This window comes from Brienomyrus brachyistius, chromosome 10 (assembly GCF_023856365.1).
Source record: "Brienomyrus brachyistius isolate T26 chromosome 10, BBRACH_0.4, whole genome shotgun sequence".
In the NCBI taxonomy this organism is placed as follows: Eukaryota; Metazoa; Chordata; class Actinopteri; order Osteoglossiformes; family Mormyridae; genus Brienomyrus; species Brienomyrus brachyistius.
The window spans coordinates 6673549-6686655 of record NC_064542.1 but is presented as its reverse complement, the minus strand read 5'-3'; the positions used below and the strand labels follow the sequence as shown (position 1 = coordinate 6686655).

The window sequence follows — 13107 nt, the reverse complement described above, 5'->3', positions numbered from 1 at the left end:
TTATTCGTCTTGTCTAAAGCACAAGGAAAGATGAACGTGAGCCTCATTAACATATATGGGACAAAATTATATTTCTGAACAGATTCACGTTACATTCAATATCATATACATCGCTATTTGTTATTTAATACTTTTATATTTTATATATTCATAAAACACAAAAATGAAGATAGTGTGTTAACTATTTTTGTACTTTGTTCTTATTCTGAGAACCTGTTCCCGTATAAACTACAACACCACCGCAGTACGGATTTCCGGTTACCAGTTGAACCCGCCCCAGAAGTCAACCGACGTGTGACGACCCCGCGACCCCTGGGTCTGATTGGCCGTTCGCCCTGCCAATCTCCATTCCGCGTACTCAACCGTCAAATAGTGTGTTCGACCTGCAAGTTTTCGGTTTCTGGGCCTAAACTGCGTCTGCAATATTCCGATTCTGACGATGAAAGTGGGATCATTACAACAAATAATTAATTTATAGTCGATATTTGAGAGCAAGTTTCAAAAGATGATCATTGAGAATGTGGAAGCTTTGAAGTCGTGGTTGGCTAAACTCTTGGAGCCAATGTGAGTGATGAATTCGAATGTCATGTTGATTTCGGATAGCAGTGCGCCTGGGTCGGCGCTCACGCCGCTATCGGGACTCGCTGCTAGCTGGCTAGCGCCGCTTGGATGCTAGCTGGCTAGTTCTGCTCCGCTGCTGACTTGCTAGCCAGACGTGTGTGATGAGTAACGTGTTGCTGTACGACGTGGCAGATGGGGCAGGGAGCCGAGCATGAGGCACACATTGCAGCCCCTAGGCCCCGGGATTTTTACCCGGCCGGGTTAGCTAACTGCTGCGGCGTGTCTCTCCAGCGTCTGGCCGTTCGCTCCAGCTGGAGGGGCATCGGTCTGCTGTCGGATTAGCCTAGCTAGGCCGTTGATGGCGGCCTCTGAGGAGCTGGCGTTTAATAATCCGCTTGGTTAGTTGCTCCGATCCGCTGGATACTCACGATGGACTTAGATGTGTCCTCATGCGAGCGCACGTACAGCCGGGCACCCAGAGGCGGCCACCTGGTTACCCTGCCGCTAGCTACACACAGCGTAATGGTATAAATCACCACCGCTGCTTTTTCGGCCGTTCACACGGACCCCCGAGTATGTATGTTCGACTATACCAGTGATTCTTAATCCTGTTCCTGGTGTCCCCCCTGCCAGAATGTTTTAATTCCAGCCCACACTGCGTTCAACCTGCCCCATTCATTATTAGCCCATTTAGGAGCATATGAGTCTGATTTAAGTTAGGGTTTCAATGTAAACATTCTGCCAGAGGGGGGGCCAGGATCAGGATTGAGAACCACTAGGCTATACTAAGTCTGGATGCTGGCTAACCAAGAATTGCCTGGATGGTTATCGAAGTTGCTGTCAGTGTGTAAATCAGAGTGTGGCTATGTGATCTAAACCTTGCGAGCCGACGGCCAGCAGTCTCACCCGGCTATTTATAACCCGCGGTGGTTTTTATTTTAATGCGCTGTTTGTAAATCCTGTTAAGGGACGTCGCTCCTTAACAGGCCATCAACAGGTGGAAAAGCCGCCGTAAATCCTGTTTCAGTGCTCCTTGCTGGGCCTCCCAAATGACCCTGTAAATGTGAATGTCCGGGCATGCAGTCAGTGCATGTCTGCTTTGGTATTTCTAGGTGAATGATCCCCCCCCCCCCCCCCCCCCAGGTGTTATATTGGGGTTTATGCGGTGTGGAGTCCGGCACATAATCGTTTATTTGTTCTGTTTTTCTCTCTCTCTTTTGTAGATGTGATGCAGACCCCTCGGCATTAGCCAACTATGTTGTTGCTCTAGTTAAGAAGGACAAACCGGAAAAAGACTTGAAGGCTCTTTGTGCTGATCAGTTGGATGTATTTCTACAGAAAGGTAAATGCTTTGTTCCTGGTTCCCACTAAATGTATATTTTATGAGTTCTCCGTCATATATATAAAATTAAAGGTGTCCAGGGTATCATTCAAGTGTAATCGCTGGGTAATATCACATCCAAGCTGGCAAACCATGACCATGTGAACGACTCTCCTCCTTCAGAGACGACCGGCTTCGTAGATAAACTCTTTGAATGTCTGACGACAAGAAACTACTTGGCGAACACGGAGGTGAAAGAAGTGCAGAAGTTGGAGACCAAGTCATCGGCGCCAAAGGCAGAGGAGAAGCAGGAGGTACAGAGTGTCCTGCCGATGTGTGAGCGGCGTGTGTCACGCAAGACTCCACCTCCATGTTCCTCGGATGTCTTACACCCCACTTTCCCTCCTCCAGAGTGTAAATGCCGAGGAAGACCGGGAGGCGAGGAGGAGGAGGAGTCCGTTAAAAAATCGTTCGGACCTTAATGAGTCCAGGTAAGTGTCGTCGTCAGAGTAAGGGGACGATGGAGGTATTTCTGTTTTTGTGTTGCTAGAGTTGGGATCCAGTATCAGATGGCCGTGTTGGTAGGGACAAAGCCCATAGCTCAGAGGAAGGAGTATTCCTGATGGGATTGTGCATGTCCTGCGCCCACCCAGGACACGCGATGAGCGCAGGAGGGATGACCGTAAACGGCGCAGTGGCGAGTCCTACCGGGAGCGGCACGAGCGGCGCATGGGGACCATCCGGGGGCGGAGCTACAGCCGGAGCCGCAGCCGGAGTGGGAGCCGGGGCAAGAGTGGGGACAGGGAGCACGGCCGGGGCAAAGGTGGGTCTGGCCGCCGGGGAGGGAGGGGGGACAGGGAGCACGGCCGGGGCAAAGGTGGGTCTGGCCGCCGAGGAGGGAAAGGTGGTGGTTCATCTTTTAAGGGTCTATTAAGGTTCTGCAAAACTGTTTCAAAGTCCACCAGCATGGCTTGTTAATTCTGGCTTTTAATCATTTAACGGTCCTCATTCAGCCATGAGGTATGAAGTCCAGGTGTGTAATATGCATGTTCGTTCCTGTGCGTGTCATATGTGGTTAATTCCTGTATGTATTAAATGCCCATTTCTGTCCGTACTGCAACATGCACTGGTGCGTTACTAGCATGTTAGTACCGTCAGTTTCAGGGCTTCTTTCCCTTCCTGTCACAGAGCACAGGTCCAAGTTCGAGCAGGAGAGGAAAGACCAGGAGGGTTACACTCCCACCACGGCGCCCCCTGCTGGCAGCTCCCTGCCCCCTCCGGCACTGCACCCCCTACTGCCGCCTCACCACTCGCTGTCCTCGGAGGCTGCCGTCACTGCCGTCCCCAGCACTGTTACCGTGGTAGCGCACCTGCCCGACGGCACCACCGAGAGCTGGTCCAGCTTCTTCCCTCCCAACCACGGCGAGGGCAAACAGTTCAGCAAGAGCGCCGCGCCGAAACGCCGCTGCCGCGACTACGACGGTAAGGCCGCCTCTGCGGCTCTTTAGAAGCTTCTCTGACCGTGTCTTTGAGGAAGTGTTTTTTGCCGTCCTTGTTACTGCAGTAAGGGCTGATCGAACTGGTGTCTTTCATTCAGGAGGAAACGTAGCAGAGTTTTCCTTGTGCAGAGTGTTAAATTTAATAAATTTTGGTGTAAATCGGTGTCGCTTGTGTCCCATTGATACATCACTGCAATTAAAGAAGCAATTAAAAAAAAATAGGCTTGCATATGAAAAGGGAGGCAGTCGCTGTCTATACTAGCGATGGAGAGAATAACTAATGGCGTAACCTTGTTTTATACGCTGTTTTATAGAGTAACCCTTTAGTTTAACCTTATTGTGTGAGTTGAGCTGTACACAGGGTTGCTATTAGTTACTGTTCATCGCCTTCTTGCTTGTAAGCCGGCGAGGGGGGGGGGTCTCTGAAGGCAGCCTGAATGTTTCCCTGGGGAGTCAGGGCCCAGTGCAGCTCTTTGCTCTCTGACAGCCAGCGAGCCGTCCCTCAGACTCGCCGGTGGGATTTGGGAGGGTCCTGCTCCTCCCAGCTGCTGGGTATGTGCTCGGTGGTTGTACAATGCCCCCCCGCTGACTCTGACTGACTTGCTTTCCAGAGAAAGGCTTCTGCATACGTGGGGATCTGTGCCCGTTTGACCACGGCAATGACCCATTGGTAGTGGACGACGTCACCCTGCCCACCATGATCCCCTTCCCGCCCCCGCCTGGAATGCCGCCCCCCCCGGCCCGCCATGCCCCCCATGAACGAGCCTCCGCCTGGCATCCGGCTCCCGCTGCCCCCCCACGGGCAGCCCCCCCTGCCTGCCCTCTTCCCCATGCCAGGTGCGTGTCCGTGAGCCCGCTGCTCCTGATGGCATCGGGCCTCCCCTCCCCAAACACGCACACGCACACACACACACACACACACACGCTCGCCTCATTACACACGTGTGCCTGTTTGGGTCCTGTGTTACGCCTGCAGTCACATCACTGACGCCTCACGGTCTTTATTTGCAAATAAAAGTCTTGAAGTGAGGAGTCAATCCATATGAAGCCTCTGTGTGCACATGCAGTGCATGTCTGTCTCTCTGCCTGCATGTCTGTCTCTCTGCCTGCATGTCTGTCTCTCTGCCTGCATGTCTGTCTCTCTGCCTGCATGTCTGTCTCTCTGCCTGCATGCACAGGGTTGTGTTTATCTGTCACGTTGTGAACAGCAAATATCCCCAAAATGTAGTAAATCCTGTTACATTTTAGCTTGTGGGTCCCCACAATATAAACCTCACTTTTATTCAAATCTGTTAATTCAATTAAAAACTAAAACTGCCTAAAATCTCGTATTTTGTTGTATGAACTGTGGGTGGGGGGGGGGGGGGTTCCTTAAGGTTAGTCATGTCCTCACGTCATTTCTGCTGCAGACGGCTGTGAGTTCTGCCCTCGTCTTGGTCCCCCTGTGTGTCTGTGGTCTGCGTATCAGCCTAAAACCCTCCCCTCTGCCTCCACAGGACCCCCCTTAATGCCCTCGTGTGCGATAGATGCCCGCGAGCACTCTGGGACGAATCGGATGTCTGCCCTGGCACTGCCGGGGGTGGGGGCGCCCCCCACCGCGTCACACCCCCAGTACCCTCGGCCAGAGTGTAAGCCAGTGCCGATCTTCCGAAACGGGTCAGATCCCATCTCCCAGTCCCAGTTTGCATTTTAACACTTAAGTCTGACATTGGAATACAGCACTTGTTGCTTAATACACTGTAGTTTTGCTTCTTGCTAAAATAAGTCATTAGTGAGCTTGTGGTGCAAACATGGAGCAGCTGTTCAATTGCTCATGGTAAATTTTTAGATGCCGTAACATCAGTCGCTTTGCGGGTGCCGTTTGCAAACAAGCAGGACTTTATATATTTACCCTTTTCCCGCTTAATCATACTTGCAGTGTTGCTGCGGTCCCCCAGTGGCTGACTTCGTAACTGCACTGTTGTCTCCCCCCCCACAGATAACTATGAGCAGGAGCCGTACAACCCCGAGGCTCCAGGTATCACCGTGTCCAGTCGGCCTCAGTACCGGCACTTCATCCCGCGTATCCAGACGCAGAGGCCCAACCTCATCGGCCTGACCTCCGGGGACATGGACACGCAGAGCTCCCGAGGTATGGCCTGGGCCATCATCATCATCATCATCATCATCTTCATCATTATCACCGTCTTGGCTGTTCGCGGTTCTTCTTCCCAGCTGCCCCTAACCCTCTGTATTGCCTTTTCCTCTCCCAGCCGCCAACATCGTGATCCAGACGGAGCCCTCTGTGTCGGCCGTGCCCTCTGCCCCCCCCCGATACGGCAATGACCAGGATGGCAAAAAAAAGGACCCTCAGCTCCTTGGAGGCCCCCCCAGCCAAGAAGCCGTGGGTGGATAAGTAAGTCGGAGTCCTTCTCCTGTGTCTGTCCTGGATTATTTTCTAGAAGAATCTAGACTCTCTCCTCCTTGTTCTGTTTGCCTGCGTTTTGAAGTTAACCTGAGCCTTAAAATAATTATATAGTGTTTCCCTACACTTCACACCCCCACCAGTAGGTGGCTCCTCATCCTGTTTTGTTCACGCAGACCAAATTTCAACAATCAGCACAAGGCCGGCTTCCAGAAGAGGACGCATTACGCCAACACTAAGCTGGAGGTCCGCCGCATCCCGCGCGACCTCAACAACATCACCAAGTTAAACGAGCACTTCAGCAAGTTTGGCACCATCGTCAACATTCAGGTGCGACTCGCTCATCCTTCGCTTCAGACGCTCTTAGCGGCTGCTGGGACAAAGGGCATTGTCCCCGGGGTTGTTTTGTTCTGTGTACTTGTTTATCCTAATTCCTCAAAGACCAGCAATTTGGAGGCAACACAAACGCAGGTGCACCATCACGGCCACGCACTGGGGACGTGCTAAGGAGACTCTCCTCCCCCTCCCCCCTGCCTTCCCCAGGTGGTGTTTGGAGGCGACCCAGAGGCGGCACTGATCCAGTACACGGCCAACGACGAGGCCCGGCGCGCTATATCCAGCACGGAGGCCGTGCTCAACAACCGCTTCATCCGGGTCTACTGGCACCGGGAGAATAGCGAGCAGCATGCGGGCCAGAGCGCGGGTCCAAGCACCCCCGCCGGGCCCCAACACACGGGCCCCCACAAGGTGAGATGCTCTGCCCTGTGGTGAGGCCCTGAGCCCCATCTCTTCCTCCCTCCCCCGCCCCGTGTGCCCCGATGGCTCCTCTTATAAATGTAACCCATCATTCCTGATGGGAACCCTACCGAGAGTGTGAGCTCCTGTGCTCCCCATCCTCTCCCCACATCCTTTACTGGGAGCCGGTCTCTAGTTTGTTACATTAATGGTTCTTTAATGTTTGCGCCACATGTCACGCCCCGTCGGGGTGTCAGTCCGGTCTGTCTGCTACTCGGACCATGTGCTGTGCAGAAGTGTCAACTGAACACCTACCCCACCCTGTGTTTTTTTTTTAAAGCCTGTAAACAAACAGCACGGTCCCGGCCCCTACGTGCTGTACAAGACGGCCAAGCACCGCCTAGGGGGCACCGCGGGGAACCAAGGGGATTCACTGCAGCCTGCGGCAGACAGTTCGCCGGTAAGAACACGCACGTGCTCAGTGTGGCAGGGCGGCTTTGCTCTAGTCATGATTATTTTCAAAAAAGATCTTTGATTAGTTGCTGGCTTCTGAGTTTATCTGTGGGTTTAGGGTCCGTTCTGCCGTCCGCCTGAGCACATGACCTGGCGGAGGGCTCTGTAAGGGATTCGCCCAGTTTGCGGTGAAAGGGTCACTTACGGGTAACATCCAGGCACATGCCAGTCCTGAGCGCGTCCGAACGATGGCGCAAGCCCATCGCGCTGATACGAGTGCTCTTGTCTGTGAGCACGCTTCATAGAAGCTCATGCCTTTTAATAATTCAATACTTTTCTACAAAAAAGCAAATGTCTGCTTGGATTAAGTCTGCCGCTTCAAAGGGCTTTTGTAAGATGTAAATAAGCCTCACGCTTTCGGAGTGAAGAAAGTGGATTTGACTTTTTTTTTTTTTTTACCAACTTTTGCCTGATGTTAAAACTTTGTACTCTAGCATTTTAACTTTCACGCTCTCATATAGGGGGTGACGACTTGGTTCTTATGTCTTGAATATAACATCACCTTGAAGCATTTGTTTGCCCCCTCCCATCTTGCGCCCTAATTTAGGCCATGACTGCGTCTGCAACCTACGGCTCAGCGGCCAGTAGGACACCCCCGAAACCCATGGGGAAGGTGGGGAAGGCGCTGGAGGCCCAGGAGGCTCTGAAGAAGAAGCAGGTGAGCCCTGGGTGTCCTTCTGAAGGCCGTGACTGTCACAGGCTGTTCCTGTGTCTGACCGACCCTCTACTGTGCTTCCAGGAGGCCCTGAAGCTACAGCAGGACATGAGGAAGAAGAAGCAGGAGATGGTGGAGAAGCAGATTGAGTGTCAGAAGGTCAGTGTGCAGGGGCAGGTCATTCTTCTCTGTCTGGGGCAGGTGATGGTGAACAGGGCACAGTCCCATCTGTCATCGAACCCATAATCTTCCAAAAAAATTGATACCAGTTTGGCTTTGGGTTCGCTGGTGAAATGAATGGTGGCGTGCAGCTTAGTGGATGTGTGTCTCCTCATCGCGCCCAAGGTTTTGATAAACCGTCTCGAGAAGAACAAAAACATGAAGCCGGAGGATCGAGCAGAGATCATGAAGACCCTGAAGGAGCTGACCAACAAGATCTCCCAGCTGAAGGACGAGATGAAGCCAACCTGCAATTCTGCGGCCAAGTCTGCTCAACCCAAGACCAAGACAGACGTGAGTCTCACTGCTGAGCTCGTGAGTAAATTGAAGCATGTCTAGCCGTCATTTCCGACGTCTTCTGTCCGAAAGTCTGGCGTGACCGGTACGGCGTCGATGTTTTCTGTCGTGTTCTCAGGCGCAGAAGGAGCTGCTTGATGCAGAGCTGGATTTCCACAAGAAGCTGAGCTCCGGAGAGGACACCACAGACCTGAAGAGGCGCCTCAGCCAGCTCCAGGTGGAGGTCAGACTCTTCACCCCTTTCTTCCCTCCTCCCCTCTAACCTTCACCATACTTGGCAATAAAGGTTACTTTCGTCAAGATCCTAAAGGCTTGTCGAGGGATTCAGCTTAGCAGCTCTCGGCCGTCTGGGTGGGATGAAGGGTGTCGCATTCGGGCTGCATGTTAAAGCTTCTCGCTATGTTATGTTTCACGAACCCATACCCCCCCAACCCCACTGCACCTCGCCTTTTTGCAGTCTAAAGTGGGCTCCCCTCTGCCTACCCTTGTTTTCCCCCAGGCTGCACGGTTAGGCCTGATCCCGGCTGGACGAGGCAAGGTCACCCTTCCTCGGGGGCGGGGCCGTGCTCGGGGCCGTAGCTTGAGAGGGCGAGGTGGGGGTAACCATATGGTGGTGGATCACCGTCCTAAAGCCCTGGCCATCCATGGAGTGTCCAGAGAGGAGAAGGATGAGCTGATGTCCCACTTTGTGGTACGATTTCAAAGCGAGTGACTTGATGAAAGCACTTGTGTTTCCATCACTTCCTCTGAATTTGCTGAAAGTGCCCATGGGGGTTAATGCATCGCGGCACTTCCTGTGCCTCGCAGAAATATGGGGAGATTGAGGAGCTGCGTGACCACGATGCCACCAGTGTTGTTATGACCTTCAAGACGCGGAGTGACGCTGAGAATGTAAGTCTGACCTGAGGAGCCTGCTGACGATTCGGTGTGAGGGGGCTGCTTTGAGTGGGGTCCTGGAGACCCTGGGTGGAGAAGCAGGCCCTGCCCATGGTCAAATAAGCTTCTATTATTTTTTCTTTCTTCGATATCCTTTAAGTGACACATAAAACGGCCTGCTTTCTCACCGCCCTAAATCTGCCATGAGTTGTTTGAAAGGATCCTATTAAATGAACCTTCTGTTTTAGGCTGCAAACCAAGGTGCCAAGTTCAAAGGTCGCAGTCTTCAGATGTCATGGTACAAGCCGAAAACTCCATCCGTGTCCACGGAGCCGGAAGAGGAGTCCAAGGAGGAACTGACTGTACGTTATCAGGGGCAGTGCCCCCAACCTATGCCCAGCTTCTGTTGGCCTGAGAGTCAGTTGCTTTGGAGAATTCGGTCTAAGAGCCCCTTTAGTCAAAGGGAACAGGCCCCCAGCACGTTACAGCCGTGCCCCCTTGAATCTGTCCCCAGAGCTGAGCTGCTTAAAGCATTCAGGGCTCCGTACTCCACACCAGTATGCATGCTCATCAAATTTTTATTTGGGCGTTCATCGCTGCTTTTTGGCACAGCGGGTCTCCCAGGGGCTGCTGATAAGGGAGTCGGCTCTGCCGAGCGTGATTAAGAACGCGATGCATACTGGCGATGCAGCCTCCGCGTTACCGTGCCGCCTGCTTTAAGTGCGCTCTGCCTTGGCAGCGCTTCAGGGGTGTAGTGTTGCACTTATCATTCCTTCTCAGTGTCTTAACCCTTCCGCCGTCTAACAAGCTGCCACATGACTGTGCCTCTGCAGGAGGCCGAGGGCTCCCTGCTGCTCCCAGAGGAGGATGAGGAAGACGAGGACGAGGAGGACGAGGATGAGAGCCGCTCCTGGAGGAGATGAACTGGCTCTGAACGTCGACCTTTTTTGTGAAAAGGACTTGATTATTTTTTTAAAACTTTACCTGTATTTAATAAGGTGGAAATCACTTTTTAAAGTTTCAAGTTTTTTGAGACACGAGCGGCGGGATATACTGTAACGGCTGAGTGCGTCCCCCGGAAGTGACGCGCTTTAACTTCGTACTAAAGCAGTCTGCAAGTAGCCTCCGAGTTTTTACTGTATCCACAGATACAGATAAAGCAGAACTTATTTTTTTTATTTTAGTCCGGGTCCGAATTTTTCAGTTTACCCACAGTTTTCAAAGAACCCACGTTCCCTGTTGTAGTTTGGTTTTAGTCTCGTTCAACATCTGCCACTATTTTCACAGGTTTTATTTTAGAAATTAAAACTTGTTCAAATGTATATAAGGTTAAATACACAAACTATGTCGCGATAGGTAGTTCTGACTGGATGTTCTATTGGGCCAGTTCCTTGTTGCCCTAGCAGTCGTAAGTGGAGCTGTGGATGATTCGTGGATCTTACATCCCCGATCGACAGACTGCGTAAAACTAAGGTGATGCCGTGTCTGACGCGTTTGGGCTCCAACAGGAAATGAGGTCATCAGCGCGAGCCATGCCAGCCCCAACACGGCTTTAAATACGTAAGCTAGACGCAGATGTGTATGGGAAATTTGAACGTTCTCCTGTTTAATTGTACTCGCCACTTTACATACATATCAAGACCTGATCCAAATGTGGGAGAGCTTATTTTTTTGCCAGTATTTTTAAACATTGAATGCATATGTCAGTTGTATTCATTGTGACCCCTGAAATGTATGTTTCTATTGATAATCACCCAAAGATAACTTTGGCCTTAGAAGCAAGTGGGCTTGATGAGGTGGGGGGGGGGTTGCTTTTTAGCCTTTCTTGTGCCCCTGTTAGAGACTGGAATACATTCCAGGGATTATCTTACACACATCTGCAGCATTCAGAGATTTGGATTATTTTTGTTTTTTTGTATATAGGTTTGCCTTATTGATAGTTTACCAGGAGACAGTTGCTTTTTATATATATTTTTCCTGTATTTTTCTGTACAGACCTCTGCAATAAGAATAACTACATTGTAGATATGTTTTATTTTTAGACTAGCTTAGAGTAACGTTGGATTTACATGACAGCAAGAAGAAATTTCCTTTCATGTGACCTGGGTGCTGAAGGTCTTTGTAAGGGTCTCTAGTGAACGGTGGGTCTTCAATGGGAGACTCCGGTAATGCCAAGTGGTCTGGGAGTGACAGGACCAGGTCGTGCACCCCGCAGGACACGCTGGCTCTCCCCAAGCGAAAGCGTGATTGGTGTTAATTTGCTCGCATTGAAATGATTTAAGGTGGTTTTCCGTTTTAAAGATTGGACAGTTGGAAAATCCCTTGCTGTGTCTGGCCAGATACAACAATACTTGTAGTTTGAGTTCCTTCAAGTTGATCTTAATGTTATAATCTGGCTGATTTTTTTTTGAGTAATAGAGAATGAATTAGTCAGTTACAACATGTCCTAAAAGAGAATTTTTCCACCTGGTTTATTACTGTCCGGTGCTTATTCTTCCCTAAGTTTGACTCTCACCGTCAACTCGCTCTATTTCTCTGACACCCAGAGTCACGTGCGGTGATGTTTCTTCATTCATTTAACGGCAGGCTGTGCAAATGTGTGTTATATGGTAGTGATGTGAAATCAGTAAGTGCTCAGATTTGTTACTGTTTATACACGGGGAGCTGTGGATGTAATTTTCTCTTTGATTTGTTGTTTATATTATCAATTTCTAACACAAGCATGTTGGCTTTTACCAATAAAGACTATGGAATGGCAGCAATGGGGGGGGGAGGTAAAAAAAAATAATAATTTGAGGAAAGAACAGAGAAAAAGCAGACTAAAAAATCTAATTTGGAAAAAAAGGATCCATTCCAATATATATCCCACATTTTTGTCTTGTTTCCATTTTTCCTGTTCTAGTGTGCCAGTCTTCGTAGATTCTGGGTTTTGCTCAATTTAAATGTGATGAAGTGGCCACCTGGGGGCGCCACAGTACCTGCATGTGTAGTATAGTCTGACACAGGGTTGGAGGTTTGAATCCTAGCCAAGCTCTGCATGCATGTAATTCAAATATTTATTTACCTTTGCATATTTCCTCAGGGCAGTTAATACATGTATTTAGACTGGTCTTAAGTAGTAGTGCTTTTGTCCTACATTGGACTGGCATCCTGCCAAAGGTGCTCTCTCGTCCCTTGGGATGAGCTCTGTACTGGCTAAATGATTGGAAGATGGATCTATGGAAAACCAGCCATCTTTGTGCTCGTTTAGCACCTTGCGATGCATGGTTGTGCTCTTCAGTGTGTCACTGCCTGTGTTCCATGTGCTGAGTTGTTATGGGCAATTTAAACGCTGACGATTCTCCAAATGTTTGTCCAGCTATCAGCCATGGACTAAAGCTCCAGTGCTGTCTCCTCTTCACTGTTCCTATATTTTTTTGTTGCTAGGAGCCAAGGAGGCTTGGAGCTTGATGTATGACCCGTCCTGAACGTCCCCTGCATTGTGTCCTGTGATGGAAATATTTTGTCTGGGGCTTTGTATGTAACCCTTTAACAAAAGTATCATGATAATGTGCAATTGGGAACATTCAGTGTTGCTGTAAATTGTGTCCAAATCTACGATTGGGCCTCTACCAGGTTTCCTTGTACTCTGCTTAGTTAACACTAAGAGCTGGTGTATTAAAACTGCAGGTATGTTTGTAAGGAGTGTTCAAATAGGACTATGAGGGTTACTGCTGAACGTCGATTACGTGCAGATCCTCGATGATGGAGAGGAGCTTGATATAGGGCAGGAGGGCAAGTAAACGTTTTTACGTGGAATTGCACCCTAGTGTTACGCTAAGAAGCCAGAAGGGTCCGTGTAACGTCAGCTCTCGTCCGTCGCATCGCAGTCCCTGTTCAGAAATTCCTGCACATCGTTAAACTTTATTAATTTGACTCATTGAAATGCTACTGAATTGTGCATCTCTTCAGTCGGTAAGTCATGCGCGAAACACCCCAACCCGCCTCGGTTTAAAGCACTGCTCTCTGGCCCTGAACCTATGCCCAT

The 13107-nt window shown here is 50.3% G+C and overlaps 1 protein-coding gene across 1 annotated transcript; it reads left to right on the top strand.

Moving 5' to 3' along the window:
• The first annotated feature begins 346 nt into the window (after positions 1-346).
• Positions 347-11948, top strand: LOC125750044 (RNA-binding protein 27-like). Its single transcript, XM_049027305.1, is given in 23 exon segments — positions 347-564; positions 1785-1903; positions 2066-2196; positions 2294-2373; positions 2536-2759; positions 3071-3364; positions 3993-4111; positions 4113-4218; positions 4878-5009; positions 5360-5512; positions 5634-5713; positions 5715-5776; positions 5962-6115; positions 6329-6532; positions 6861-6980; positions 7581-7691; positions 7773-7847; positions 8034-8201; positions 8323-8427; positions 8704-8895; positions 9012-9095; positions 9329-9442; positions 9914-11948. Coding segments are annotated over 23 exon segments (2976 nt in total). The 5' UTR covers positions 347-505; the 3' UTR covers positions 10004-11948.
• The last annotated feature ends 1159 nt before the right edge of the window (positions 11949-13107 follow it).